This window comes from Solanum verrucosum, unplaced genomic scaffold, assembly GCF_900185275.1.
Source record: "Solanum verrucosum unplaced genomic scaffold, falcon-dt-bn FXZP01000163.1, whole genome shotgun sequence".
NCBI lineage: Eukaryota > Viridiplantae > Streptophyta > Magnoliopsida > Solanales > Solanaceae > Solanum > Solanum verrucosum.
In genome coordinates this window covers 376,700-404,324 of record NW_026020379.1, presented here as the reverse complement: position 1 = coordinate 404,324, position 27,625 = coordinate 376,700, and the positions used below count along the sequence as shown (strand labels likewise).

Sequence of the window (27,625 nt, the reverse complement as noted above, 5' to 3'; positions counted from 1 at the left end):
TGCTACTAGCTTGAAAATGACATTTCGGACTCAATGAAATCGTCGGAATTTGAATTCGAGGTCTCCTTGACCCGGTATCCGATAAGGCGTCAAGAAACTAACTTTAGGCTCAAAAACTCGAAACGCACTCGGGGCCTCTAAAAATTCAACCAAGACTCATTCTAGACTTAGAATCACCCTCTGAATCCAACGGTGCCCTCAGAATTCCATTTCGAGCACCGGAACCTCGTTTGTTGACCAAAGTCAACTCTTGATCAAAATTTCACAATTTTTACAACTTAGGACCTCAAATCTTCGTTTTAACTCCAAATTCGACTCCGTAAATTCTCATAGACCCGTTTCGACATTCTAAAACTGCTGGAATCGACGGAAATCCGATTCGAGTCTCGAAACTCCAAATGACTCGAAATAGCACTTTTAACCAAACTTTAACTCTTAAAAACTCAACTTTTCATCAATTTTCCTTCAAACCAACTTCGAAAATACAACAATTAGGACTCGGGGCAACTATCGGGAGGGGTAAAACGGTCATTTTATGAAAATTTCCAAAAATAACCTTTAGGGTCATTACATAAATAAAATAAAATAATAAATTATCTCTTAATTTTTAAATTGAATAAATAAATATGTATTTTAAGTTAATAAATAGATGAAAATAGACTAGGCATAACCTATACGTTACTAATATGATTACCAATAAATGCACCTTAATGATGACTATTTAATTCCATTTAATAGTCATATTAATTAGCCAAAAAATAACATTTGAAAAGGGTATGCTAAATGGCCAGAAAATTTGGCGCCAGAAATTTTAAAGAAAGTCATTAAGGCTAATCAAAGATGGTATCAATGATTTTTCTCATAAAGAAAGTCACTAAGGCTAATCAAAGATGGTGAAGCATTAAAGTTAAATTTACAAAGATAATTAAAGTTAGGGGTCGTAAAATTTTATTTGAAAACTGATAAGTGAATTTATTTTATTTTATTTTATTTTATTTTATTTGAAATAATTTTCAGATTTTTTTTTTTAATACTATTGCATTTGAAGTTGTACTTAGGGGTGTACATAGGTCAGTTTGGTTGATTTTTTATTAAAATAAACCTAAACCAATTATGTCGGTTTATTAAATCTAAAAATCAAATCAAACCACGCAAAGTCGGTTTTTTTTTTTTCGGTTTTAGTCGGTTCTTTCAGTTTTTTCAGTTTTTCGATTTTTTACAACTATACGGTGTTTGAAAAAGAGATCAAATATTTTTTCACTTACCTGTGTGATAAGCTAAACTTAAGAAATATTAAATGAATAGAAATTTTCGTAAAAACGGTAAAATTCACACGAGTACAAAATATTTTTTTTTTGAAATATCAACGTTCATTATGTTAAATTAATAGGATTAAAGGGTACAGTCAAACTGAATACAAAACGAAATATTTACAAAGTAAACTGTTAACTTCGAATTTGAAAACATATAACAATATAATTGTAACTTCGGATCTTAATACAAAATAAAATATTTAAAAATTTTACAAGCCCAAATTTGAAATAAAATATATAAACACTGAAAACTATAAACTAACTAAAAATAAATTAACAAAGTAGATTATAAATAATATTTTTTATCTATAAATAAAATAAAATTATATATATAATATTTACAAAATTTTACAAGCCCAAATTTGAAATAAAATCTATAAACATTGAAAACTATAAACTAACTAAAAATATATTATTAACAAATATATATATATATATATATATATATATATATATATATATAATATTATGTCGATTCGGTTTGGGTTCGGTTTGACTTTTTTTTTTAATACCAAACTAAACCAAGAGTGGTCGTTTTTTTTTTTCAATTGCCAAACCAACCAAACCAAACCACAAATCGGTTTTTTTCCGATTTAATTTGGTTTATCGGTTCATTTTGACTTGTACATCCCTAATTGTACTAATAAATAAGATATTTACATGTGTGAAGTGGTGATCGACTTGTCACCATCAATCAATTCTCAATTTTTATAGAGAATTATTCCAAGTGCATTTCAAGATTTGGTTGATGAAATATTGCTATTAATATGAAAATAAAATCCAATTAAGTGAAACCAATATGGAAACATTCTGCGCTACAATTTCCTTCCATCTCTAACCAAACACCCCACTTTTTTTTTTACTTTTTTTTATTAAGGAAAACCCATTTCTTTTTTTTTTTAAAAAAAAAAACTTAAACTTAAACTCTTTGAGAAATTGATTATTTCCATTTAAGTTTTTTAGGGGTAGTCTGGTACAAGGAATAAAGTATAATAATTTAAAGATAAAATGTAGAATTATTATTTTATCTCATGTCTAGTTAGAAGTATTAGGTAGTCCTAAAATTATTTATCCTATTATTTATACTATAATAATGGAAATAACTAATCTCATATTATATCCCAATTATTGAAATAATGCTTCTATCTCATTCAACTAACCAAACAACCCCTTAAAGTATTGCACACATATCATATATATAGAGATAGAGAAGGGTGATCAACAAGGCTTGTGGTGGAGTGGTAAGTACTTACATTTACGATAAACGGCCATCATAATTGGAAAAATAGTTGAGATAATTTAGATAATTTCTTTTTAATTGTCTATTTTTTCCTCTTTTCATGCAAAGGTGTCGAAGGAACAGGCAAATTTAGAGTTGAAGCCTTCCATTTGAACTTTTCTTTTGTCATTCTCATTAAAAAATGATACTATTTTTTTGTTATAAATACTCTATCCTTCCTAATAATTCTTCATTGCAACAATTTTTTTTGTTATGAAGATAGCGTATAAATTATATGTATGCGCTAAATTCATCATTGCAATAATATTTCTACAATTTGTATTCGCTATTTTAATATGTTTTCAAAAATGGTCTTGGACGACGGATTAAGCATGTTTATGTTTACAGTATATCAATATACAGTGGAAAAAATGAATATACCTTTGTGTTTGAGGTATATAATTTATGCGCTGACATATAATATATGCACATAAATTATATAACTCAAATGTAGGGATATATATTTTTTTTTCACTGCATGTTGATATACCGTAAACATAAACAGGCTCAGTCCGTCGTCCAAGACCATTTTTAAGAACACATCAAAACCTGCAAGCTCAAATTGTAGAAATATTATTACAACTAGTATGTTGGTGTTTAAACTGAGGATTTATGTGAGACAGTGAGGTAGACCGGCATATATTCTAAGTTCTAACCTCGTCAAATTTATAAAATTACACTGGTATGTTATTGTTATTTGTATCTTTTTTCTAAACTGAATTAGGGTTGTATTGTCAATAAATTTTTGTGGATTATTTCATCCATCACTGTCGAGATATTTATAATATATTACAAATAGTAAGAGTTTAAATAATTGAAGATAATGCTATATAGTGTTGAAAAATTAAAAAGATATAGTGTTATAAGATTTTTTTTTTCCTTAAATTTTATTTACAATTAAGCATAAATGACTTTATTTAACCAACATAAACTCTTGACATATATATGAAATTATGAGTGAAAATTAATAATCACCTAAAATAAATTTATTTTTAGTAGTAACTAAAGACATTATATGCTAAAAAATCATTAAAATAAATAAATTGTATACAAACCAAACGATCTCTTAAAGTTATACAAAGGTGGATAGACCAACGTCTATATTGTATGGGGTGGAGTTGTGTCTAGTAAAAGAAATTCATGTATGGAAGATTATAGTTGTGGAATAGAGATGTTGAAATATATGTGTGGTTATACTATGGAAGAATAAAGTTAGGAATAAAGATACTCGAGACAAGGTGAGAATGACCTAAGTGGTGTACAAAATGAGGGAAACGAGAATGAGATGATTTGGACATGCGAAAATTTAGGTTATTAAAAAGGAAAATAATCCCAAAAAATTCATTGTCATTGTATCTGATTATAATTTTTTTACCATATATGACTTCTACCAAACAAAGAATGATGAATTTAACTTCCCCCTCTCTCTCTCTCTATATATATATATATATATATAAATGTTGGATTTAATTTTTTCATTGAAATTTTCTGGTGAAAAATGTTTAGAGGCTATTTGCATAGATATTTGTATGGATCTAAGCTGTTTCAAAGACAGATCCAAAGTTTAAAATTTATAGGCTCTGATATCTAATTTATATATTAAAAAAAAATATGATAAGTCTCCAAAGAGATTTAAACCCTCGTTACGAGGGACGATAAAGCTTTAAGTGAATTTCATTTCTACTATTGGACTAAGAGGCTAATTGTTATTGGGTTTCCAAAACAATTATCTTATTTATTTAATAATATAAATATAGAATTAGCGGGATTTCCGAAATCCCCCCCAAAGCCCAACATCAGCCCTGTAAAGCAAAATAAATAACATCTTCTACTACTATATTAGAAGTGTGGGTGAATACAACATGTCTGCTAAGTGACGATACAAATCAATTTGAGGGTATTTTAGTCTTTTAGCACCACTTTCTGATGCTACGTGTACATCAATAGCCACCGCATCAACTCTCATTTTTTCTCTTGAACAACCTCTCTTGTTTGTCTGTGTTTTTCTAAGGCAAAATTCTTGTGCATTCCTCTCAAATCAAAGATGGGTAGGAATAGAAATGCTTGGCTGAAATCAATCTGGTAGACAATATGGAGTTTAGCAGTGTAATCTGGTAGAGAATTCATATAAAAAAATTTCGAATAATAGTCTTATGGTTCACCAGCTTGTGTTTTCATTTCTACTCTACTTTTATGAAGGAAAAAAAGAAGACGACATGAAAACTGTAATAATGTGATTGGATAATTGTTGGGTTTACAAACATTAGTTTGCCTTACAAATAGTAAGTAAATTTTTGCAGATTTGATCTGAAGCTATCGAATGGCTGGAATAATCTCATATGTCATATTTGGTATGAATAACCTCTCATCTCGACTCTTCAAAGGCTGGTTTTTTTAGCGAAACATTTTGAAATGAGGGACATACTATATATGGAGCCTGTGGAATCCTACAAATAAATTATTTGCAGAAAAGAGAACCCAAAATACTATATACTATAGCAACCTGATATTCCAAGAGATGATCTTTTTTTTAATATTAATGTTGGAATTGTGAGGAATGAATGAATATCAAAGTCTTTTCCTAATGCTATTGTTAAGTAATCCACAGTTCCTTTGAATAGGTGGATGCACCATTGACAACCTCCTTGAAGAGTGTAATTTTAAGGAAGAATAGATGTTTCCATTAAGAGAAGATGGGAGTAATTCTAAGGGTTTGAATAGTACTAATGCAAGGAGTTGAATCAATGCAACTTTATCATTTACTTTAGTTGTCTTCGTCTTTTCATTTACCAGGAATTGATTGTAGTACTATAAAGTTATAACTTTAAACTTGATGCTTCTCGAGGAGGTATCTGACAAAGAAAATACAACATTTTTGTTCATCTTTAGCCAGCCAATTTCTTCTAACGGTCTTTTGAACTAACTCATGGTCTGGTGGGTGATACATATATACCTTTCTAAATGTATGTATTTGAGCAGATGTTTGCTTCCTCAAAATCGTATCTAGAAAGGAGCAAGTTATAAAATTATTTGTTCTTTTTTCAAGCATGTTAAATTACTATGAGGCTATGGATTTGAGCACCATTGATGTGTCAGTATTCACTCTAAAGAGTATTGTAATTAACACATCTTCAAATTATGGTTATTTCTATTTAGGATTTAAGTCGTCTTAGGTTAAATTATATAATGTTTCGATATCTCTGCATGCACGGGCAATAATTATCTAGTTAATCATAATAGTTACAAACATATAGCATCGAAGCACCTTCTAATCCTAAAATAAATAAATAGATGAGAAAAAGTCGTATGAGGATTTTTTATTTTTATATCTTAATATATGTGAAATTGATTCAACAATTAATGGTGAAACATAATTTATTTATTTTTTAATCTAAAAAACGAGTCAAATTATTTTAGACCTAATGCATGTTCTTAGCTCATTTCTCTCTCTTAAAATATCTTTTCTAGCTATGGAAACTTCTTCTCTATGCATCGAGACTAAATCCTTATTTTTGACTTTAGAAATGTTAGAAATGTACACGGGATCGATAAATTAATTTCAAAAGCTGAATATTTGGAAAGGAAGCCAACATTAAAAATAATGAATTGAAATGAGTATTAAATTTAAAAGGATAAAGAAATGAATATTAAATTTAATGCAATCCCATAAACTAGTTCATGAGGAGAGAATTAATTATCAAAATTTCATATAAAGAGTCCATTTTCTCATCCCATGTATAAACGATGTGGGACTCCAACAACCTAACAAGCCAGAGAATTCATCGATTAAAATATTTGAATTTGTGAACCGTTATAAATATTATAGTAATATTTTGATTTGGAAATTTCTAAGAATAACGAGAAAGTTTACAATGTGAATTTTCTCAAAACTGAGTCAACAAATGGTAACAGCCACTTTTTCTCAAAACTAGTCAAACTTTTCGTGAATTAACATTTTATACAAATTGTAATGACTTATTGGCACAACTCAGTTTACTTGAGAATATTTCGAGGTTAGTTTTTTTTTTTCCCACTCGATATCGAAGCTTGCATCCGAGTTTCGATAAAATTTGAATCGAGTATTGCATGGTCTATTCAATCGGATCGCGCATTGCAAGATCTATTCGAGGTGATGCTTCTAACAAGACTTTCTTCATTCCCAAACTCAAATCCAATACCTCAAATTAAGGGTGGATCAGTTCCACCACTGCACCATGTTGATAAGATTAGGATTTTAATAAGATAAAAGTAGAGTGACATAATTTGGCCGTATTTTCAAATTTTTGAATTACAAATTGGAATTCATATTATATTTTTGAAAATTTTAAATTTTGAATTTTGAATTTTGAATTTGGGACTTGCAAAACTTTTATACCTAATAATTATGCCCCCTCTGGTATTAAATTAGTAAGCTCTTAATTTATGATAGTATTTTACTAGATACTAAATTTAAAAATGAAAAGAAGATATTTAAAATTTATCTAAAATAAATCAAATTATCTCATCAATGATAAAATAAAAAATTAAATTAAATTATTTTTAAATATTAAAAAGGTTATCAATTTTTTTTGAAAGCTACTTTAAAAAAGTAAAATAAATATTATATATGATAAAAGAATGTCTATTATTCAAAGTTTAAGAGAAATTTTGATATTCAAAATTTAGTAGGGGAGTTAAAAGGAAATAATTGCACGTCCCTATAATGCCAATATTTAATTCCAATAATGTGCCGACCAATACATGTGAAATTACTTTGAACTTTACATAAGCAAGACAACTAAGTTATATTTTTTATTAAATCCTAAAATAAATAGACGGATAAAGTCTCATAACGCGTGCCGAATAAGTAATATTTTTCATTCGGTGTTTGATATCTATTTTGAGATTTAATAATTTAAATTTATACAAAATAAATTAATTTTAAGATAAACTATTTTCTATTAAAAATAATTTCACCTCAGAATTAAATTAGTTAAACAATTATGATTTTAAATCCATAAATTAAAATTCTAACTTCACTTTTAACTCATTCCCATAGTCTCCCTATCTTTATCACCCCACGCTTCCTAACGCCTTATAGAGTTTACTTAAAAAATATTTTTCGCGAAAAATATTTTTTTCGTACCAAACAGACACTAAGCATGGAAACTTCTTCTCTAAGTAGCTAAACTAATTCCAACTGTAGAAACAAGAACAAGACAACTGTACTTATAACAAGAACAAGAACTAGATCAAAACAACCCATAAAAAGAGTAAATTAATACCTTATCTTATACTTTTGTTTAATTAGTAATATTTAGATTATTTGATATAAAAATGTGAAGTTTGAAAAATAAATCTGAAAGTTTTTCAAGTTTTTTTTACAAAATTATTTTAATTTTATATTTTTTTACGAGAGATCTGAAAAACTCATCGATCTTTATTCGAGAAACGTTCAACAAATTTTGTATCGTTATCAATAGTTGGACAAGTAACAGGACATGTAACACGACGCACCCATTATTTTATTAATAGACTAAAAAATATTAATATTATCAATTTTTGAATGCAATCTTAATTTATCGAAACTAAGACAACAAATGATAACACCCACTTCTTCTTCTTTTTCTCAAACAAAACGAGTCAAGACTTTTTCGTTAAATAGCATTTTAAATATACTAATTCTAACGACTAATTATTAGCACCTGTAAATGAAGTTGATTTTAAGATTTTTATACTTTATGAGATAGTAATTTTTTTTATTTTTTCTCCATTTGATGTTCGATATTCATATTTGAATTTGACTATATCAAAATTCACATATTATAGAATTGATTTATGATTGAAAGCGGTGCTATCCAGTAGGATTTTTTTCATTTCCAGAAGCTGAAATTTGAGACTCTGATTAAGGACAAAAGAATAGAATTTCAATACAATTATCCCGTTACAATCTATATTAATACTTAAGTATATTGTGTCACATTAATGTTTATTTTGCAACATGTCAAGTACATAGACTATTCCTTAAAGTGGTATAAGAATCACCAATCTCATAAGCTTTCGTCAATAAGATAAGTAGATCAATAATTAATGTTATATAATTAATACATGTATTTATGACGTATAACAATGTCATTTACTTATTAGATACCCAAAAATGAATTTTAGCGAGCACACAATGGATAGAGGCATGGAGTTATGGAGAATTTTAATTAAAGTTTAATATAATAAACAAAAGAGACACGTTTAATTATGAATTAATATGTATGTAACATTTCTCTATAAAAATATTTCAACCTAATTTAGACAAAATAATCTGTTCCAACCAAATGAGATTCCCTTACCATATTACTCCTTAATTAGAAAAATAATTATCGGTAATCATACCAAAATATTTTACAAGGATAATTTCGAAAACATTTATCAAGTTCGATATTTCACTTATTTTTAGAAAAATATTTCCTCCGTAATGAATACACCCTTTAATCCGTATTTCTAAATAAATAGATAGAAAAAATTTCGGAACTCATATGAAATTTAACAATTCTCCATTATTCTCGTTCTACGTGGCTATATTTAATTAGATATTATAATTTTTAAAATAATAAATAAATAATAATAATAATATATTCAATATAATCTTTATAATTTAAAAAATTTAATTTTGAAGAAGGTAAAATATACACATGTCGCATATTATATCTCCATTAAAAAAAAGAAACATAAGAAGAAGAAAAAAGAGAAAATAGGAAAAGAGAATCACAAAATGTGGAATCATACCCTCATCAACAAGGTAAGTTCAAATAGTCAACAAACTAAACTATCAGCCTCAGATAGAGTGATTGTTTTCGTTAAATTTTCAAATATAAAAAGAAAAAAAATCACAAATCTACTATGAATTACATATATATTTTTTTCATCCATAAATATTTGTGTTTCTATAAATTAAATTTACTAAACATAAAAATTGAAATTTTTAATTAAATATAAATTGAGATCACTTTTTTGAAACATTATTTTTTTAAGAAAAAATAAAATATGCAAAGATAAGATTGACCGTTACACATGGTGTAACTGAGTCAAACAAGTGGTGACACGCCCTTCTTTTTCCCCAAAAAAAAGGACTCAAATTTATTCAAAGACTCCACCATTTTTGAAGTCTTCCCTAAAATATCTCCTCTATACTTCTTCTCTAAGTATTCAAAATTTCTTACTTTACAAACTCTTAGATCCCTATAAACAACAACCCCATTTCATATTTTTGTAATAAAGATTCAATCTTTGGGTTTTTTTTATACATAATGGGGGATTCAAAAAAGTACATAACAGCTGAGGAGTTAAAGAAGCATAACAAAAGAGAGGATTTATGGATCTCTGTTCAAGGGAAAGTTTACAATGTTACTGATTGGATTAAGCAACACCCTGGTGGAGATATCCCTATACTTAATCTTGCTGGACAAGAAGCAACTGATGCATTCATTGCTTTTCATCCAGGTACTGCTTGGAAACATCTTGATAACTTCTTTACTGGTTATTATTTACAAGATTATGAGGTTTCTGAGGTATCAAGGGATTATAGAAAGCTTTGTGTTGACTTTGCTAAAGCTGGATTGTTTGAAAAAAAGGGTCATGGGGTTATGTATTCATTTTGTTTTATTGGGTTTTTGCTTTTCTTGACTTTCTATGGTGTAATTTTTAGTGATAGTTTCTTGATTCATATGCTTTCTGGAGCATTGTTGGGGTTATCTTGGATGCAGATTTCTTATTTGGGTCATGATTCTGGTCATTACTTGATAATGACAAATAAGGGGTTCAATAAAATGGTACAGATTATGTCAGGGAATTGTCTTACTGGGATTAGTATTGCTTGGTGGAAATGGACTCATAATGCTCATCATGTGGCTTGTAATAGCTTGGATTATGATCCTGATCTTCAGCACTTGCCAGTTTTTGCAGTATCTTCAAGTCTGTTTAAGTCATTGAATTCTACCTTCTATGGAAGAGAGTTAACGTTCGATTCTCTGGCGAAATTCTTTGTCAGCTATCAACATTTTACTTTCTATCCAATCATTTGTGTTTCCAGGGTGAATTTGTTTGTACAGACGTTGTTGTTGTTGTTCTCAAGAAGGAAAGTGCCTGATAGATTTTTGAACATATTGGGGATCATGGTTTTCTGGACTTGGTTTCCGCTTCTTGTTTTCGCCTTGCCTAATTGGACAGAGAGGGTGTTGTTTGTTCTCACAAGCTTTGCTGTGACCGGGATTCAACACGTTCAGTTCTGTCTGAATCATTTTGCTGCTGATGTCTATGTTGGACAGCCTAAGGGGAATGATTGGTTTGAGAAACAAACAGCTGGGACTATTGACATTGATTGTTCTCCTCAGATGGATTGGTTCTTTGGAGGATTGCAGTTCCAGCTTGAGCATCATCTGTTTCCAAGGCTACCAAGGTGCCAACTGAGGAATGTTTCTCCTATTGTGCAGGAGCTATGCAAAAAGCACAATTTGCCTTATAAGAGTGTGTCCTTCTTTGAGGCCAATAGGTGGACAATAAGAACACTCAGGACTGCGGCGATGCAGGCTAGGGGTCTGCTCTGGGAAGCTGTTAACACTCATGGATAATCTAGATTTTTGTAAGTTAATTGTTTGTTTTCATTGCAATTGGATATTGTCTATTCTATTGGTTGGAACTGAGAGGGAATAGTTCTGGTTTATCTGCTGCTTGCAATAGGAATTATGATTTTTGTTACAGCAACATACTTAAAACTACTTCAGTATAAAGTTAGTGCAGAAACTACTTATATCAATATATGCATATATTATCCACTGCTGTATACTTAATCTCTGTATATTTGTAGATAATCTCCCTCTTTCTATGATTTGTCATGTCCTCGTTATCACGATGTTCGATCTGGTTAAATATTCTTACAGTTACAGATGAGACTTTTAGCTAATAACAACATGATTCAGGTTAAACTTTCTACATGATTTGGGATCACAGACTATTGTGGAGTCTCAACATTCAGATCAAATTTGAATGGGAATAATTGAGTGGACATTTCTATCATGGCTTTCAATGCATAATTAAAGCCATTTTGATATCATCATAATGCATGGACCCTAGCATGATGTATCAGAATAGCTGGAAGATACATCACCACAGAAGTAAAGCAACTTCCAGCTGGAAGATCATAGAAATAAAGTGAGCTTTAATGAAAAAAGGTGCGAAGGGAGAAAAAAAATACAAATATATATTTTTAGTCCAAGACTGATACATATAAGCATACAAATATATATATTTTTAGTCCAAGACTGATACATATAAGCATGAACAACAAATAAATTATTGAATTTTTGTTTATAGTAAAGTGAAATATCAATTGTTTATTGTCTCGTCTTTAAAGAGGCTTATTGGCAAGTTAAAGTATGCCTTAGAACTGTAATGACAACACTGAAGCGCGTATTAAGTAAGGATCCTTGAAGATAGAATCTTTCAGCATTAATTTAGTTAAATTGCTGGAAGAACTTGTTTGGTTAAATCATCTGCAGGAATGAAGCCACTTCTAAGAAAATCCTCTTGGCTGAAATTGTACAATTGCACCCAAACACATGCTGTTTTGAGTGCAACTCCTAGCCAAGCATCCAGAAAAGGATACTCTGGTGCTGCACTCAAGTAGACCTTCTTACCGCCTTTGCTGTATGAAGAGAGAAACTGAGCAAGGTCATTCCAGTGCTCGTTCGTTCCACCTTCAAAATCTAAGTCAATTCCATCCAAAACAGCATCGCCAAGAGGGAGAGAGCTGGATTTTCCTCCCAAGAAGTTGTTCCAGAGATAAGTAGCAACTTCTCTAGCACCCTCATTCGAGTTAAGGTACCAACCCCTCCTCCAATTCAGAGCAGGACTTTAACCCCTTTCGCTTCACACGATTCTATGTCAGAGCTTAAGCTAGTACAACCACCAAGAGTTGGATCACAAATGTCCTGCTTGATCAATCATTGGATTTTGGTCATTCCCAAAAGTATAAAAGAAAAGTTAATGAGTTAGGAACAATGTGTTTTGTTGTTAGTGAATTATTGTTTGATCGAAGTCAAACAACATACTCAGTATAATTTCATAAGTAGGGTCTGAGGAGTGTGAGTATATGCAGACCTTACTCCTACCTTTGTTGAGGTAGATTGATGATTGTTTCCGATAGACCATCCACTCAAGAAAATCGTTTTCCACAACAATTTTTGAAAGAAATGTCAGAATAGAAAGGTAAAAATAGTAAAATAACCAGGGTAAAGAACAACAGTAGTGATGAACTTAAAAAATAGGATACTGAGTATATGGGTGTTCCAGAAACCACTCGACTACCTATCTATCCTAATTCTCGACCTTCATGTTCTCCTATCTAGGATCATGTCCTCAGTGAGCGTTTGATCTTATGGTCATTGCGTTAATTTGATATTAGTAGCTTAACGTGCACGATGCTCCAGAATGGTTGCTTGATTATTATTATTTTTAGTATCATTCTTGATGATATTATCGTTCCTATATTATTTTGTATTTATGGTATCAAAATAACTAGTATATGTTTGTACATTTTTATATTGGGTGTTGAAGCTTGTTTTTATGATTTTTTTTAAAAAAAGAATACATATATATGACAAGATCAGATTTAACCCAATGACTAAATTACATTTAATTAACAAAAATAGGGGATGTAACAATATTTAAGAACTTATAGATCTAATTAAGCACATCATTTATCAAAATACCAGTTTGCTTAATGCATAGTCACCTCACTCTTGACCATAAAAATGTCAAATTAATATTTCTGGTAGCTATTTATTCCTTTTGCAATATATTTTATCTATTCACTTTTACTTGTCTATTTTGAACTTTACACGTCCCTTAAGAAATAATGATTGATATAAATTGTCTTGGAATCAATTTCATCAGTTGGCTATAACTTCAACAATTTCCATGCTATGATACATTATTTCGTACCGACGCCCCAATCATGAAGGCACTTCATTCATGCCTGTAGGTCCTAACAAACAGATAGACAAACCTTCTCAGTAGTGTTGTAGAGAATTTGCATAATTGCCTACAAGAAAATGGTTCCATAAGTAATTGTTGATGTTAAGGTATAGTTGCCTTCACCACCTCCATGGAGAGCATGGTATTGCTGAGATATATATCATACGATTGAAAATATATCCATAAGTAATTTTCCCGACTTACTTTGGCACCTATACGAATGAAGGTATTTGATTTCTAAAATGTGTAATTGTGACGCCCTAACATAAGATTAGAAGTCCCACATCAACAAAACACATGAAAGATGTTGGGTATATAAGTAAACAGACCGCAAGACATTTTAGAGGTGTCAATAATTGTAGTAAAGACAAATCTCATTTAGTGGGGCAAAGGCTAGTAGGACTTTAACACACAACCTCATAGAATTTTTGTAACTCTTTAACCAATAGGCTAAACCTTCAACTTGTTTCAAGAGATATCAATACTTGTATATGTATTTATTAAACCAAAGTTTGACCTCTATATACAATGTGATTTTTCGGTGAAGGGGTGTCGCTTCCAAGAGTGAATCTGCCCCTGGGTATATAAGTAAGCAGGTTTTATCAACTAGTGATGCGTTTTAAAGTCGTGCGGGCCTAGGCCCAAAGCGGACAATATCAGGGTATATAAGTAAGCAGGTCTTACCAACTAGTGACACGTTTTAAAGTCGTGCGGGCCTAGGCCCAAAGCGGACAATATCATGATATATAAGTAAGCAGGTCTTACCAACTAGTGACACGTTTTAAAGTCGTGCGGGCCTAGGCCCAAAGCGGACAATATCAGGGTATATAAGTAAGCAGGTCTTACCAACTAGTGACGCGTTTTAAAGTCGTGCGGGCTTAGGCCCAAAGCGGACAATATCAGGGTATATAAGTAAGCAGGTCTTACCAACTAGTGACGCGTTTTAAAGTCGTGCGGGCCTAGGCCCAAAGCGGACAATATCAAGGTATATAAGTAAGTGGGTCTTACCAACTAGTGACACATTTTAAAGTCGTGCGGGCCTATGCCCAAATCGGACAATATCATTAGCGGGCTGAGCCATTACAATAATAAAGTAAAAAGAATAGATAAGTACAATCGTAAGAAAAGTGGAAAATTTTAGAGGATAGTTAATAATAATTACTCTCGTGATCCTCGCTTGTTTCAACTATTACACAACTAAGATCTTGGGTGTTAAATGAGATCAAATGGAATTTTCAAAACATGATCATTATTTGGGTTATTCCATTCGAGTACTCTGAATCTTTTTGAATATACCATCTTGATGACGCTTTTGAATGAAATATTCCTTATATTAGGCAAACGTCAGTTTTTGAAATTCTCTTTGTATGAGTCGGTTTCTATTTTTTTTTCTGTATTTGTTATTGTAGTACTGGATCAATTTTAAAGATTTGCTACGCTTAATGATTTTAGGCCGTAAGTCGGGAGGGGGGGATAACATAAGGCTATTAGTTTCACACCTCTCTCTCTCTAAGAGAGTGGGTTTTCCGCAGGGCTATTACACGTATTCCCACACCGCGTACGCTGATATATCTATATTTTTTCAATAAAAAAAAAGGAAAATCCAGTTTTTGTGTTAAGTTCTTTTCTTTCACAACATAATTATGAATCCACCATTGCTTGTATATACTCCTTTTCTCTCTTCTTTTATAGTTGATAGAGAAAGAGAGAGATTCTTAATGATTTTTACGACTCAAACAGTGATAATTTTCAAAGATTAGTGATAATAATAATGTTTACAGAAAATAATAAGTATTAAAATTCTTTTTCGGACTTTCTTTAACACCTATACAATAGAGGTATTTGGTTCCCAAAGTATATAATCAAGTAAAAAGAATAAATAGATAAAATCATAAAAAAAGTGGAAGATTTTATAGAATAGTTAATAGTAATTACTTTCGTGATCCTCGATTTTTTCAACTGTTACATAGCTATAAGATCATGGATTTTAAATGAGATTGAATGAAAATTTTGAGATTTCAAAGTCTGATCATTATCTAGATTATCTTCCATTCGAATAAATATTTCTGAATAGTTTGAATGATGATTCTTAGTGAATTCAAAAAATCTTTGATTGAATTGGTATTTTTCAATCTAATAGTTCCTATATCAAGCAAACGTCAACTTTTGAAATTTGAGCCAGTTTCTTAAATTTGCTTTGTATCCGCTATTGTCTTTTGAAGTTTGCTTCATATATCACAGTTTCTGAAATTTGCTCTGCATTTGTTATTGTCATATGAAATTTACTCTGTATGAGTGTGCTTTTGAAATTTCTCTATAACTATGTCTTTAAAATTTACTCTGTATAAGTCAGTTTCTAAAATTTACTTTGTATATGTTATTGTTTTTTGAAAATGTATGAGTCAGTTTCTAAAATTTACTCTGTATCTTTTATTTTGATGCTAAATAAATTGAAAGACTCAGTACATTTAATGATTATCCAAATTATAATTATATTTGATAATTAGACCTCAAATACTGATATTCCTGAAAATTTTCAACAAAAAGGGAGAAAAAACTTTTTCCATTAAGTTCTTCTTTCCTTCATGATCATTATCTAGGTTATCCTCCATTTGAGTACGTTGAATCTTTCTGAATAGATCATCTCGATCACACTTTCAAGTGATGATTTTTTTTCCTGTGAATTCAAAAAGTCTTTGATTTAATTGGTATTTACCAATTCAATACTCTCTATATTAGGCAAAACATCAGTTTTTGAAATGCGCATTGTATGCGTTAGTTTCTGAAATTTACTCTACGTATATTATTGTCTGGTAAATTTACTTAGTATCTATTATTGTCTTTTAAAATTTACTCTGTATGAATTAGTTTCTGAAATCAAATTGTGATAATGAATAAATTTTAAAGACCAAGAATATTTGATGATTATCCAAACTATAACTATATTTGATAATTTGACCTCAAACAATGTTATTTTTGAAAATTTTCAACAAAAAAGGAAAAAAAAATAGTAACTTTTTGCATTCTTTCCTTCATGAAATAATTATGAACCATTACGTGTGTATATACTCAAATTTGCCTTTTTTTTCTCTTTCTCTCTCTTCTTTTATTAGTGTTTTTTTTTCTCTCTCACTAGTTTTAAATACATCTTCGACGACTCGAATCCATGTCTTTATCTATAAACGCCATAACTCTGAATTCTTCCAAAAACTAAACAAAGCTTTTAGGGTTTTCATAGAAAGAATATGAAGTATCAGAATTTGGACCTATTCGACCCGAGAACGGCGGTCATGGACCCAGAATACTCCCCTACCCATACCGGGGAACCCGATTTCGCCTTCGCCTTCGACGACGTCAACTTCTCCGATCGTATTCTACGGATCGAGATCCTTGGAGACTCAATCGCCGGTGGTTCTAATTCCAGTGGCGGCTGCAGTAGCTTAGCCGATTGGGCTCGTAATCGCAAGCGCCGACGTGAGGATTTCAGGAAGGAAAACGGTTAGTTTTCGTGAATCTATGGTGTTTCTAATTGGATTATTCTAAGTATCTGTTTACTGATTTATCTGTTGGCGATTTTTGGAATTTGGGAGATATTTGATTTTGTTGAATGAGTCAAAATTGCAAGGAAAGTTGGGCTTTTTGGGATTTAAAATTGTGATTCTTAAAGTTATTTTCTTGGATTGTGGTTTCCTCGGGGGAAAAGGGAAGAAATGACGATGAAAAGGAGAAAAAGATGGTGGGAGATGGCTGGTTTGGAATAGTTGAGGTGTGGGTAAGCTGTTTTGGACATTATTGTGGGCATGCTGGCATCGAAATCAACTATTTAAAATTGTTTTTTACATGGGAAATAGTTGTTCAGCTTTTCCTTATGATATTATTATGAACTTTATAGTTTTAACTTTTTAAGGGAAATTTTGATTAAATGAGATGAACAACATATTACACTGACTTATACATGTTTCAGAGTATTACCTTTTTTTTTTATAGTATGTGTTTTTTTATGGTTAGTCAAAGTGTCATATTGCGGAAATGAAGTTTTCGCAAATTCTGCTTTTGTGGTTTGAAATCGCGACGGAGTTAAACTAAATATATCACTTGCTGCATATGCTTACAATGAGACTTCAGCTGCTAATATTTTCCTTCCGTAATCATTTCATTTTAGGGGAGGTTGGGTGTGGCGGCAAGGGTTGAACAATATACACTTTCTTCCCTTGCTATAAATGTTATGCATAGTGATTGGAATTTTTCTCTTTCTTATGCTGGTATGGGTTTTTCTGATGATAACCAGACATGTACCACTCGTTTGCAGCTTTGGATATCACAGCATGCCTTGAAGATCAGATAATTTGCTGTAATCAAATTGATAGTGAAGATGCTGATAACGAAAATCAAGATGAAGCAGTTGTTGCAATGATTGAAGAGCCAAACTCAGGTATTATTATAAACAAATTACTTTCTAGATATCATTTCCTTAGTCCCTATTTCCCTGGGAACTCTTATGATACTTAAAAACTCTCTTTTGTTTTTAAAAATTCTGTACGACTCCCAAATGCTAATCTGATTTTTTTTCTAAGATAGAAGGGTGCAAAAATGAAACACGATTGCAATTTCATGAGAGATAGAAGACCTGGGTATGACTAACCTCAAGAAATATCACCTCAAAAATGGTTGTCTTACTCCATTTGTCATGGATCAGTTTGGCTCGTAAGGTGGTAGGTTTAAAGGGATTTCTTTATTATGCTTAGGTTCATTTAGAGGAATGTATGTGAGGGATTTAAACTGTTCTTTCTAGCGTAAGCCTTAAAGTTACCTGTTTAAAAAAAACGTTTTTTCTAGCTTGCAAGAGGAAATCAGATTGCTCATTTGCCAAATTCAGTAATTTGAGTTGCATGCTAGAACTATTCTGGGCATGTATCTGTGTTGCAAATAGCTTCTGTTGGTTATATTCACATAGTGGAATAAATATTTGATGAAAGTACTTTTGGAGATCAAACCTGGTATAATTTTGTAACCCATACAAGAAATGTTTCTTCTAGTTACCAGTGAAGTTGGAGTGGACCATGGGATACTGAGGTTTAAATCCCAGTGGAGCCAAAACAGGTTAGGTGATTATTCTCATCTATCTAAGCCTTGGTGCTAATGGAAGGTAGTAGGTACCTGGTGGATTAATAAGGTACAATGCTACAAGCAAGCTGGTCCCGATACTATCGCTATAAATAAAACATCTTTTGTTTCTAGCTTTCAGTGTGTTTCTGACTGGATATATTCTTTATAGGGGAATTAGGATAGACCGAGTCTGTTTGATGATCATACTGCTCGAGTGGACATTTTATTTTCTATTCAGTAAGTAACTTGTTCGATTGGTTGGAGATAATATTAGAGTGGCTGGTTTTGTTAGCATTTGTTTTAAAAAAATTAAAATGTGAATGTCTTGCTTCCTTTCAAGAGAAAACCAAGCAGCACAATGCAATAAAATTGTGCTTAGAGTCTTTGCATAGAGCTTAATTATCTGACGGAAGGAAAGACAGAAGAGTGAACTTAAAGAAAATTTTATTAATGGTCTTTGTAATCAGTGACTTGTGATTACGGAGTGCAGTTTTATCATCCTGTCTTCAATGAAGTCGTGAAAAAGGGTGGTGTGACATGGGCCGGAAAAGATAGATAAACCATGTTATGTTTTCTGTGCAGGAGATGAAGGTGCTAATAGTGATGATTCAACTTGGAATTGTGATTCTCCAAGGGTTATGAGAGTTAAAACACTAAACATTAGCTCCCCCATTTTAGCAGCAAAGAGTCCATTCTTCTACAAGGTAAACATTCATTTTCAAGTGTAAGCTGCGTCTAGATTTTAGAATTGGTAGTTGAAGTTTGAACCCGCTTTATCGTGTAATTTATGCAGCTCTTCTCAAATGGGATGAGAGAGTCTGAGCAAAGACAAGTAACTCTACGGATCAATGCTTCAGGTATGTCACGTGCACTGTTGTTTGACCTTGATTACATAATGGTCAATGAACTTTAGTAGAAATTAACTTGACAAAGTCTGTCAAGTCTGAATGCATTTTCCCGTTCATCATGAATGTGAGGAATTTGCAAATCATACGGAATTGAAATGTTTGTACTGTCATACTTTAAGAGGTCGTTTGGTAGAGTGCATAAAAATAATGCTAATTAGAGTGTATTTAGTAATGCTTGTATTAAAAATGTATGTATTAGCTATGCTAGCGCCTTGCATTAATTATATATAGATGATTTCTTATGCATTGTTCGGTTTGTTGTATTAAAAATAACATGCATTGCATAAAAATATTTATTACAAAGATACCCTTCATAATTATGGTGAAAAAGATGTAATAAAGATTTTGAGGGGCAATGGGGTCTTCAACCAGCTAACACATGCATTAAAACCCTTGCATTACTAATACTTGAAAATTCATGGTATTAGTAATACCCACCTTAATACACAATTGAACATTAGTTATACATAGCATGAATAAATGTACCAAACAAGGTACTACTAATACACAAAGCCAATGCATGCATTATTTTTGCTAATACACTCTATCAAACGACCCCCAAGCGTTTTATAATATTTGATCTCCGGGACTTTTGGTTTTGATGATTGTGTATCAAATATTGTTTTTCATATGAAGTGGCTTTAAAGTCAGTATCATATCTCACATAAAAGTGGTTTTTCTTTATTTGTTCCCATGGAGCAGAGGAAGCTGCATTGATGGAGCTCCTGAAATTTATGTATAGAAATATGTTGACTACAAATACAGCGCCTGGATTGCTGGACGTGCTCATGGCTGCTGACAAGTTTGAGGTTGCATCTTGCATGAAGTATTGCAGCAGGCTACTGTGTAATTTACCTATGACTCCGGAGTCAGCTTTGCTGTATCTCGAGCTTCCTTCTAGTGTCCTGATGGCTGATGCAGTTCGGCCATTGACTGATGCAGCAAAACAATTCCTAGCTGCAAGATACAAAGATATAACCAAGTTAGTTCCATTTATGCTTACCCTTTTTCCGTTTTCTTGTGTTATTTAGTTTGTAATCCAAAACAGCTGTATGCACACCAATGATAATTAAGTCCATAAAACCATTGTTTAGTAGGCCTATTTTTTTCTGTCTTTTGTCAAATATTTCTGCTACTGGATTTTATTTCGGCCAATTTCAGCAGATGGTTCGAAGTTTTTTTTCAGTAATATGTTTTTGATAAGCAAAACTGGAGCCTTTTCTATAACATTTGGGTAATATATTGGGAACTTTGTGAGCTTTTAAAACCTAAAAGTTGTAACGTAAGAATCTGACTTGGCAATTATAAAGAAGAAATATGACAAAACCCACACCATATGTTTATATACCTATGCATAAAATGTTCATTTAAGTTTCAACATCTGAAGGTTGTCAATAATTTAAACTACATTATTGTTTCAATGCATAACCACTAATGTAAGTAATGTAATTCATTTCAATTTGATAATAGCAATATTTCATGAACTTTATAACATGTTGCTTTTTCATCTTGTATGAAGGATTGATGTGGATTACATTACTAAACGTTTTTTTTGTTGACGCATCTGGTACTTGCTCGTGCTTGTTTAATCAGTTCATTCATCTTCGACAGGTTCCAAGAAGAGGTCATGAAGTTGCCTCTTGCTGGTATTGAGGCAATTTTGTCCAGTGATGACCTTCAGGTAGCATCAGAAGATGCAGTATATGACTTTGTCTTGAAGTGGACAAGGGCTCATTATCCTTTGATAGAGGAACGCCGAGAAATTCTTAGTTCAAGACTTGGTCGTTGCATCCGCTTTCCTTTCATGAGCTGCCGAAAGCTTCGGAAGGTTCTTGCATGTAATGACTTTGAACATGAGTTTGCATCCAAACTAGTGCTTGAGGCCCTCTTTTTTAAAGCTGAGGCCCCACACCGCCAACGAACTCAAGCTGCAGAAGAATCAGCTTCGACCAGTCGTCGTTTTGTAGAGCGTGCATACAAGTATCGACCTGTTAAGGTTGTTGAGTTTGAACTTCCACGCCAACAATGTATAGTCTACTTAGATCTTAAGCGGGACGAATGTGCTAATCTTTTTCCATCTGGGAGAGTATATTCTCAAGCTTTTCATTTGGGTGGACAAGGGTTTTTCCTGTCCGCACATTGCAACATGGATCAGCAAAGCTCTTTCCATTGTTTTGGTCTCTTTCTGGGAATGCAGGAAAAGGGTTCAGTTTCATTTACAGTCGATTATGAATTTGCTGCGAGGACAACACTAGCAGAGGAGTATGTGAGCAAATACAAGGGAAACTATACATTTACTGGGGGTAAGGCAGTTGGCTATCGCAATTTATTCGCCATACCCTGGACTTCTTTCATGGCTGAGGACAGTCTCTATTTTATTAAAGGCGTACTCCATCTCAGGGCTGAACTTACTATCAGGCACTGATTTTTCTCTTCTCCTACAATGTCAATTACTTAAGTTGTTTTGCTTATTATTAGCTGAGCCGCCAAAGTCCCGATCGTTTTTCTTGGCTTTGATCAAAGCAAAAGAAGTGTAAGGTTTAGGTATCAGTACTAACTGCCATAGGTATTGAAACATTTTATAATGTTATCCTTTTGACCATAGTAGTTTTATCCTTGTGCTCTCCAAAACATGAGAAAGGATGAAAATGAAATTCAGTAAGTGAGAAATGTTTGATTGTTCTGAGTTCTGACCCTGTTTTAATGCAATACAAGCACAATTGTGAACACTGTGAATAGGTTATTTGATTTTAACTTTCTTATGCCCTGTTATAGACAAGTATATAATTTATATCTGGCTGTGTGTATCAAAATCCTAGCTACTGATTAACAGTGTTCTTTCTTAGTAATGTTCATGAGGTGAAGCCAGTAATTGAATGGTAAACATTGTGATTGCTCTGCAGATTGGTCACTCATACAACATGATCTTATGTGTGAATTGAAATTCCTTTCTACTGTCCATTTCACTTATGATTCGTTTGGTGTGATGGATAATTATAGGATAAATTTGTATCCATTTATTTCTTGTTGGAAAAATTACTAGAATATTCTATTTAGGACTTTAATTTACATAATATAAATTTAGTTTTTTTTTTTTATTTACAACATGTACATTTTAATTACAAATATGACAACTTATTATAAGCTAGAAAATTCTAGACCTATTTTATTAGTTTAGTGGACCCATTTTATGGGTCTCATATTTCCTTTAATAAATACTAGATAACTGAAGGCCCGTATACGGGCCCAATATAATTACTTACAAATTTAATATCAATTCTTCATAGAGAATTTTTAAGTGTTTACTATTATTTTTTTATTTTTTTTTAAAGAATAAATTTGTTGACAAAAATATTAAATCGAATTTGATCAATATTTTTTTCCCCAATCAAACTCTTTGCATAAATAAAATAATGTAATAATGTAGATTAATTCAAAAACAAATTTCAGGTATTGTCGGTATTAATTATGGGAATATTTGTTATTTTGGTAATACTCATGATTTAAAATTTAATTTTCTTTTTACTATTGTATACTGATATAAATTTATAGATTTTAAAAATAATTTATTTTTATATTAAATTGTTATATGTTATTTTCTTTATATTTTTAATTTACTGTTCACAAGTAAAAATTAGAATTTAGAAGCGCATCTCATTATTACATGAAGTTCAACGTGTAATTTATCTTAAATAATAACAGAAAAATGATTAGTAATTAGTATGACACACTATTTTCTTTATATTCTTTTCTCGTGTAGAATGATATAGAGTTAATAGTTTTTTCTAGAATTCATATCAAATTTATATTTTCTGCATCTTAATTAATTTGTCTTACTTTTTAAAAAAATCTTTTATATATCTAAAAATTATTTAAAATATGTATAAATCACAATATTTAGATGACATATAAAAAAATTAGGTTGACTCTCAAAATTCTAACAGTGACACGTAAACGAAGACACACAAAATAACATATATTATTTGAAATGATGTAAAAATACTATAAATCACAATAATTAACAATTTAAGATATTTTAAAAAAATATAATAAATTTGGTTGACTTTCAAAATTCTATTGATGTCTCATAAATTAGGACAGAGAAAGTAACATGAATTATTTGAAACTGACATAAAAAATTACTATAAATCATAATAATGAACAACTTAAATATTTAAGAGACATTATAAAGCTGGATGATAAAAATCTGATGTGATGTGGCATCTCTCTTTGGCTAGGATTGCCATTTATATTTTTTGTCAATTTTTTCCCCTTAATTTGTTCTTTAAAAAAAAATCAAAAAAATAGGTACACTTAACTTTTCTCTTTCCTCATTATTACTACACTATTTATATCTTCCTAAGATTTCTCTTTCTCATTCTTTATTTTCCGTTTTTTTTTCCCAATATAATTATGCTTTTAAAATTTTCTGAAAATAACTACACTTGCATTTTATCTTTCCTCACTCATTTGTATTATACTACTATCTTTTATCTTTTCAAGATTCCTTCTTTTCTTTCTTATTTTAATTTAAAACATTTATAAATATAATTGTAATTAAATATTACAAATGTAAATGTTATTTATATATATAAAATCTATAAAATCAGATATAAGCAAAGTTATTTTTATCTCTCTTTTTTCTCCTTTTTTTTATTTTTATTTTTTATTTTTACAATTAATTAATATAAGAAATTCATCTTTATAACTCACACCTCTACATATTTATAAATGATATAGTCTTAATTATATTAATAAAATACTCATAACTATCTAATCTTTCATATTCATAACTTTCATTATTTAATTTTGCATATCTTAAAAGATGGGAGAAAAAATTATTTACTTATTTAATTTTTTATAATTAAAAAAACATTTATTCAATTCAATCAATTTTTCACCTCCCTCCATAATTGTCTTCTTTATTAGAGATTTTAATATATATTCATGTCTTCATTCACTTTCAATTTTTATAATTCTTAATTATTAATTCTATTAATGTGAGGTAATAATATATTAAAAGATGGTATTTTATTTCAATTTCTTTTATGATGTATATTTTTTTAGATTAAATTTGTTCAAGAACATGATTAATGATTGATATTGTATAACTTTGAAAACTGTTTTGAAGTTTGTGACTCAAAAATATAGGTAAAAGTTGATTTCATAACAAGAAATTAAAATGAAAACAAGAACTCTCCTATTACAACTAAATGATATACTCAAGACTTTTTAATTACAGTGATTCAAGATTTTATGGCAATTTTATTGTCTACACTTAAGTTCTTCTAAGAAAATATTAATTTGAACATGCAATTTCACATATTTTTTACCTTTTTATTATAATAATTCAAGATTTCATGATAATTTGTCTACTTTTCTTAAATTCATCTAAATTATTTTAATTTGAGTGTGTGAATGCACATATTTTAACTTTTCGAAACCATCTAAATTTATGTTGGTCTCGCAGTTTCCTATATTTAATGCATATTATGATAAATGTTATAATATGAAGCTTAAGTTAATTTCTTTAGATTTTGCAAGAAGTTTTGTAATGCCTTTTAAATTTATCCAGGTCATATTAGATGTTGGCTTATGTTGACGATATATTGCTCTGTGCTTTCTACTATGTGCTACATGAAATTATAATTTAAATTATTTATTTAACATTTCGGAGAAATACGAAAAAAATAAAAATGATTTGGAGTTTAAATGTGCATAGGAACTGTGACCCTTTTTAGTTTTGAATTCTACTTTTGAAAATTTCTTATATTATTATAGGGTAAATAAAGTAGTGTATGGAAAGAATGTTGATTTTTAAAACTAAGGCACTATCCATTAATCTTTTCCTTTTAACCTATTATTGTGTTATATTCAATTAGTGTCAATTAATTGTATACGAAAGAAAAATTACACTGAACAACCAATTAACTAATGAAATTTCAATGAAAATATTTGTATTTGTAAGTCAAAAATTCGATTAGTGCCACATAAATAGAATAGATGAAGTAACATACATTATTTGAAACTGAGGTAAATAATAATGTAAATTATAATAATTAACAACTTAAAAATTTAAAAGATATATAATACAATAATTAACAACTTTTAATATTTGAAACAATTAAAAATTGACCGACTCTCTAAATTCTATTTGTATCACATCTGACGTAAATAATATTGTGAATCATAATAATTAACAACTTAATAATTTAAAATATATATAATGCAAAAATTAATAACTTTTAATATTTAAAACAATTAAAAATTGACCGACTCTCCAAATTTAAATATATATATATATATATTGAAATTGACGTAAATAATATTGTAAATCATAATAATTAACAACTTAAAAATTAAAAGATATATAATATTATGTTTTTGCTAATACGAAATGTTGTGTCTAGTGTGTATATTTATATATATAATAGCCTTTTATATGAAATTATAATTGTTTTCGTAAATATGATGAATATAAATTATTTATGAATTTAAGAAGGAATAACAAAATACAACAATTGAGTAGATTGAATGTTACACTACTTTAAGAAAAAGAAAAAAAAGTACTCTATATGATTTTTTATTGTTATAAGCTTATTAGTATATTAAAAAAAGTAAGAAAACTACTGTGATAACTTTGAAGACAATAATGGGCCCTACATTTATAGAAGTCTGTGTGTTTTGTTTTACTCTTCCAATGTGTGGATAGCCACGTGGCCTTAAGAATATGCTAGAATTTGGGTGGTTTTTCCGGAATTTCAGTACTTCCTATCCACGAAGTACAATTGCTATTAAGCTGTACATTTTGCTTATTTACAAATTTGCCCTTGATTGTCCAGGTCGTCTTCACCTTTCTATCCTTTAATTAATAAATATCTTACCCTTTCTCTTGTTCCCTTTACACGAAAGGAATGCCAATTAAATGTCATTCATCATATTTTTCCTTGGTATTAATGAATTGCTGCACTCTTTTTTTTTTCTTTTTTTTCTCTTTTTTCATGTCATCTTTATTGAGGAAAGGATTTGTCTCTTCTTCTTGAAAATATTCAATAATAATTTGCTTTCATTTATTTTTTTTGTTTCTTTTCAAAATCATCTAACAACACAAAAAAAATTAATTTTGCTTCTTGGAAAAATCAATTATGAGTAGGAAAGTTGCTTTGGATAATACTCTTGGTTTAATGAAGTCTAATATCGATGTCAATAACCCTGATCGTTTGTTCAAGACCAAATTTTGAATTGAATGCTTTCATCCCTTCTTCGAAAAGTAAATCTAAAAGAGGTAATCCATCTGATAGTGAAATCTGTAAGTTGAGGCCAATAAAACAAAAAAAAAAGGATAAAAAGAGAGAAGATGGTGTAAACTCAAACATTGTTTGTTACACCTAAATCTGCAAGAAAAAAGGGTAAGAAGAAAGTTATTATGAATGTTGAGTACCCTCATGATAGTGATTTTGAAGATGAGATATCAATTTCAAAATCATTAAGTTATTAAGAATGGTTTGTTTCATTCTTAATTTTTTTTTTCAAAATCATCTCTATCTAGAGAAAGAAATGGTATTTTTTTCTTGGCGTCGCTTAAGGTAATCTACTACCGACGTCAACAACTTCATTGTTTGTTTAAGACAAAGCTTTGAGTTGATTGCTTTTATTTTGTCTCCCACCAGTAAATCTGAAAGAGGTCAACCATCTGGTAGTGAAATTTCTTAAGTTATTACCAATAATACATCAAAAAGAACGAACAACATTGGTGTAAACTCTATCATTGTCACACTCAAATCGTCAAAAAAAAAGAGGTTACAAACTGTGGAGTATCCTTATGATTAACAATTTTGAAGATGAGATTTTAGTTTAAAAAAGAATTTGATTGAACAAGGTGTCCAAAGAAAAATTTAAAGAAACAGTTCATCTGAATATATAACGTGCTTTTGAATATGTTTTGAACATATAATTGGATAACAATGTAATTTGGTATTTGATGCCTTTTTTTTGTTGTAGTTTTGTACTTTATT

The 27,625-nt window shown here is 30.2% G+C and overlaps 2 protein-coding genes and 1 pseudogene across 3 annotated transcripts; 2 read left to right on the top strand and 1 right to left on the bottom strand.

Moving 5' to 3' along the window:
• Positions 1-5,185: 5,185 nt before the first annotated feature.
• Positions 5,186-12,588, bottom strand: LOC125839002 (acidic endochitinase-like; annotated as a pseudogene).
• LOC125838927 (delta(8)-fatty-acid desaturase-like) lies at positions 9,783-11,467 on the top strand. The gene has a single exon (XM_049517929.1). The coding sequence runs from the start codon at positions 9,873-9,875 to the stop codon at positions 11,190-11,192; it is 1,320 nt and encodes a 439-aa protein (XP_049373886.1). The 5' UTR covers positions 9,783-9,872; the 3' UTR covers positions 11,193-11,467.
• Positions 12,589-16,757: 4,169 nt separating the features above from the next.
• LOC125838923 (BTB/POZ domain-containing protein POB1-like) lies at positions 16,758-22,339 on the top strand. Of its 2 annotated transcripts, none has more exons than XM_049517925.1 (6): positions 16,758-17,094; positions 17,906-18,028; positions 19,285-19,406; positions 19,496-19,559; positions 20,313-20,592; positions 21,222-22,339. In XM_049517925.1, the coding sequence occupies exons 1-6, from the start codon at positions 16,842-16,844 to the stop codon at positions 22,033-22,035; spliced, it is 1,656 nt and encodes a 551-aa protein (XP_049373882.1). In that variant the 5' UTR covers positions 16,758-16,841; the 3' UTR covers positions 22,036-22,339. The 2 variants fall into 2 exon arrangements, with proteins under 2 accessions (XP_049373882.1, XP_049373881.1); XM_049517924.1 differs by having other exon boundaries at positions 16,775-17,094; positions 17,885-18,028.
• Positions 22,340-27,625: the final 5,286 nt, after the last annotated feature.

What these genes read in the sequence shown, in the direction of transcription:
- LOC125838927 (XM_049517929.1), top strand. Translation starts at nt 9,873, where the DNA reads ATGGGGGATTCAAAAAAGTACATAACAGCTGAGGAGTTAAAGAAGCAT.
- LOC125838923 (XM_049517924.1), top strand. Translation starts at nt 16,842, where the DNA reads ATGAAGTATCAGAATTTGGACCTATTCGACCCGAGAACGGCGGTCATG. An exon ending in GATTGAAGAGCCAAACTCAG is followed by an intron (nt 18,029 to 19,284) that starts GTATTATTATAA and finishes TTTTCTGTGCAG; the next exon opens with GAGATGAAGGTGCTAATAGT. An exon ending in AGATACAAAGATATAACCAA is followed by an intron (nt 20,593 to 21,221) that starts GTTAGTTCCATT and finishes CATCTTCGACAG; the next exon opens with GTTCCAAGAAGAGGTCATGA.